General features: G+C 47.0%; 1 protein-coding gene across 2 annotated transcripts; it reads left to right on the plus strand.

Moving 5' to 3' along the window:
- The first annotated feature begins 105 nt into the window (after positions 1–105).
- On the plus strand, positions 106–2,607 carry LOC116379797 (zinc finger protein 629-like). Of its 2 annotated transcripts, XM_031841763.1 has the most exons (5): positions 106–372; positions 1,020–1,109; positions 1,272–1,921; positions 2,059–2,112; positions 2,196–2,607. In XM_031841763.1, exons 2-5 carry the CDS (start codon positions 1,046–1,048, stop codon positions 2,394–2,396), a joined length of 969 nt encoding a protein of 322 aa, XP_031697623.1. In that variant the 5' UTR covers positions 106–372; positions 1,020–1,045; the 3' UTR covers positions 2,397–2,607. The 2 variants fall into 2 exon arrangements, with proteins under 2 accessions (XP_031697623.1, XP_031697624.1); XM_031841764.1 differs by lacking the exon at positions 2,059–2,112.
- The last annotated feature ends 282 nt before the right edge of the window (positions 2,608–2,889 follow it).

Here is a 2,889-nt window from a genome sequence, read left to right on the forward strand (position 1 = left end):
TGTATATATATATATGTATATATATATATAAATAATGTGTGTGTGTGTATATAATCCTGCTGAGGGCATTCTCGGTACGGGAGCAGCAAAGGGGGGGGGGGGGCAGGATCAGTTGGTGACGCAAACAGGAAGTCCTCTGTAGCGGAGACCCTCGGTCCGCCTTCACGTTCCTGTGAAGGTGTCAAGCAGCCGTTCAGGGTGAATGACGGCTCCATCGGAGCTAATGCTAACACAGCTAGCAAAGCTAGCCGAAGCTGAAGTCACGTCACTCTTCTGCTCCAGGAGGATTCTCACACTTCGTTCATATTGTCAGGACTTTTTTTTAACGGCTCGGTTCACCGTGAAGTCATTCCTCTGAACACGACAGTACCGGTACGTGTTTGTGTGTTTCCGTGAACGGTAACGGTGTTAGTTTACGGTTAGAAAGCTAAAGCTAGCTTAGCTATTAGCTAAAGACGTGCTCGGTGTTTATTGATGTTACGGCTCTCCTCTCTTCTGATTGGCTGAGACGCTGCTAAACGCAGCGATGAACAAAGAGTAACGAGACCAGCGGAGTAACGGAACCGTTTGAGCTCGTTTAATCAATAATCAACCAGTGTGACGTCACTAACTGACAGCAACGTCACTGTACTGAAGTACAAGTACTTCTACTTAACTGTAGTATTTCTGTTTCATTTATCTGATTAGTTTCTTTCTGAAATATGTTTACTTGTGAAAATATTAATCATTTTGTATTACTAATTATTATTTATTAGTATTAGTAAACAATGAAAAATAGTGTACAGAGTCACACTGTCAGTGTGGTATTAGTACCTCAGTGTGGTACTAATACTTTTACCTCAGTAGAGGCTCCTGATAAAGTTTGACTGTTGTCTTGTCTCACAGGCTGAAAGGGAGGCGTGTCCTCACTCCCTTTGTCTTGTCTCACAGGCTGAGAGGAAACGTGTCCTCACTCCATTTGTCTTGTCTCACAGGCTGATTAGAAGGCGTGTCCTCACTCCCTTTGTCTTGTCTCACAGGCTGAGGAGAAGGAGCAGACGATGAGATGAACTCAGTGAAAGTGGAAACAGACCAAAGCGAGGAGGAGTGTCATCAACGTCCTGCTGAAGGTCAGAGGTCAACTCATTGCCCAACTTTAAAAACACTGTTTCTATGTGAACGTAGTTTTTACTCTTTGATCAAATGAAACCAGCAGTAATATAATATGGTCACATCTGATTGATAATATGGTTCAGATATGGGTTAGTTAACCCCTTTGTCGTTGTCTGCAGGCGGAGCGGCACTGAAGCGGAGCGGCCGTCAGTCAAAGCGGCGTCATAGCTGTTTGGAATGTGGCCGGGTGTTTTCCCGCCCGTCCCGGCTGGCCGACCACATGAACTCTCACTCTGGAGTGAAACCGTACAGCTGCTCCGTGTGCGGGAAGCGCTTCACCAAGAAGGTGAATGTGGCGACGCACCAGCGGGTTCACACCGGAGAGAAGCCGTACCGTTGCCCGGACTGTGGGGCGAGCTACGCCCAGCCGGGCTGCCTGCGCAGGCACCAGCTCCGGCACGCAGCTGAGAAGCCGCATGTGTGCTCGGCGTGCGGCCGCGGCTTCTTCCAGCGGCGCCACCTGGTCCAACACGAGCGGACGCACACCGGAGAGAGGCCCTACCGCTGCCCACTGTGCCCCAAGAGCTTCGCCTCCAGGACCGGGTTCTCCGGCCACCAGAAGACCCACGCGGAGGGGAACCTCCACCGCTGCTCCTTCTGCGACAAGGTCTTCTCCACGGCGTCCTCCTTCAGGGACCACGAGAGGCTCCACACAGGACAGAAGCCTCACCGCTGCTCGCTGTGCAGCAAGAGCTTCAACCGGCCCGGCCTGCTCAGGAAGCACCTGCAGACACACGCTGAGGGCAACGAGCGGCTTACTGCTGGAAAGGTGAGTTTAGATACTTTAGTTTTATTCTGCTCAGACTGGTCATGTTAGTGAGTTTTGTTGATATTTTTAATTAGTAATCATAATCTCATGATGAAAAACTAAAATACAAATGTTAAAGAATGTTAAAATCTGTTTAGGAGTTCTGGCTCAACATAAAGACTGAAAATGAACAGGAAGTTGTGAACGAGAAGGTAAGACATGAGTCGTCGTCGTCGTCGTCGTCGTCGTCGTCATCAGAGGAGCTAACTTGAGATTGTTTTTCTTCTGTCTCCAGGACTCAGAGGACCTTTCTACCAGACCTCTACCTGGTGGTAACCCTAGCCACGGTGACCAGGACACCTCGCTGAAGACGGAGGAGGAGGAGGAAGGAGAGGAGGAGGAAGGAGAAGAGGAGGGAGGAGAGGAGGAAGGAGACGTGAGCGGTTTGATAAACTCTGACGGAGAAGAAGAGGACTGGAGGCCTCTGAGCGGTTAGTGTTGATCATCTGACGGCTGTTTAATTTCAGAGCTCTGGTCAGCAGCATCCACACTAATCTGCTCTGGTTGATTTTATGTTTTGGCATCTCAAACCCTGTAAATGTCAGGCGGTGCACCTGTCCTAGCAGATGAACAGTCTAAGAAAACTATTAAAAAAGGTATTTAAATGATAATAAATTCAAAATAAAATACTATGGCATTCTTTTATTGTTGTAACGATTCAAATAAACCACATTTTTACAAATACCAATAGTTTTAAGCTGTTGCGATAATTTAAAAACTTTTGTCCAGCAATTTGAATGTTCTCAAATATCAGGGTGGCACAGCTGTAAAGATGGGACTTTTATTATGAAATGAAAGTGGAAACCAGTAAACAGGATATTGCATCATCAAGAGGACCTCAACTGACCTTTATAGCAGAGTGAAAAAGTTTTTATATCTCTTTTGAATATTGATTGAAACAGCTACTTTCAACTTATAGGTAGAGTGGT

Source organism: Anarrhichthys ocellatus, unplaced genomic scaffold (assembly GCF_004355925.1).
Source record: "Anarrhichthys ocellatus isolate YVR2014 unplaced genomic scaffold, GSC_Weel_1.0 scaffold5234, whole genome shotgun sequence".
Taxonomy (NCBI): domain Eukaryota; kingdom Metazoa; phylum Chordata; class Actinopteri; order Perciformes; family Anarhichadidae; genus Anarrhichthys; species Anarrhichthys ocellatus.

Excerpts from the sequence above, each read along its gene's own strand:
- LOC116379797 (XM_031841763.1), top strand. The coding sequence starts at position 1,046 with ATGAACTCAGTGAAAGTGGAAACAGACCAAAGCGAGGAGGAGTGTCAT. Across the intron at positions 1,922-2,058 it reads AGCGGCTTACTGCTGGAAAG|GAGTTCTGGCTCAACATAAA; the intron begins GTGAGTTTAGAT and ends AAATCTGTTTAG. Across the intron at positions 2,113-2,195 it reads AGGAAGTTGTGAACGAGAAG|GACTCAGAGGACCTTTCTAC; the intron begins GTAAGACATGAG and ends TTCTGTCTCCAG.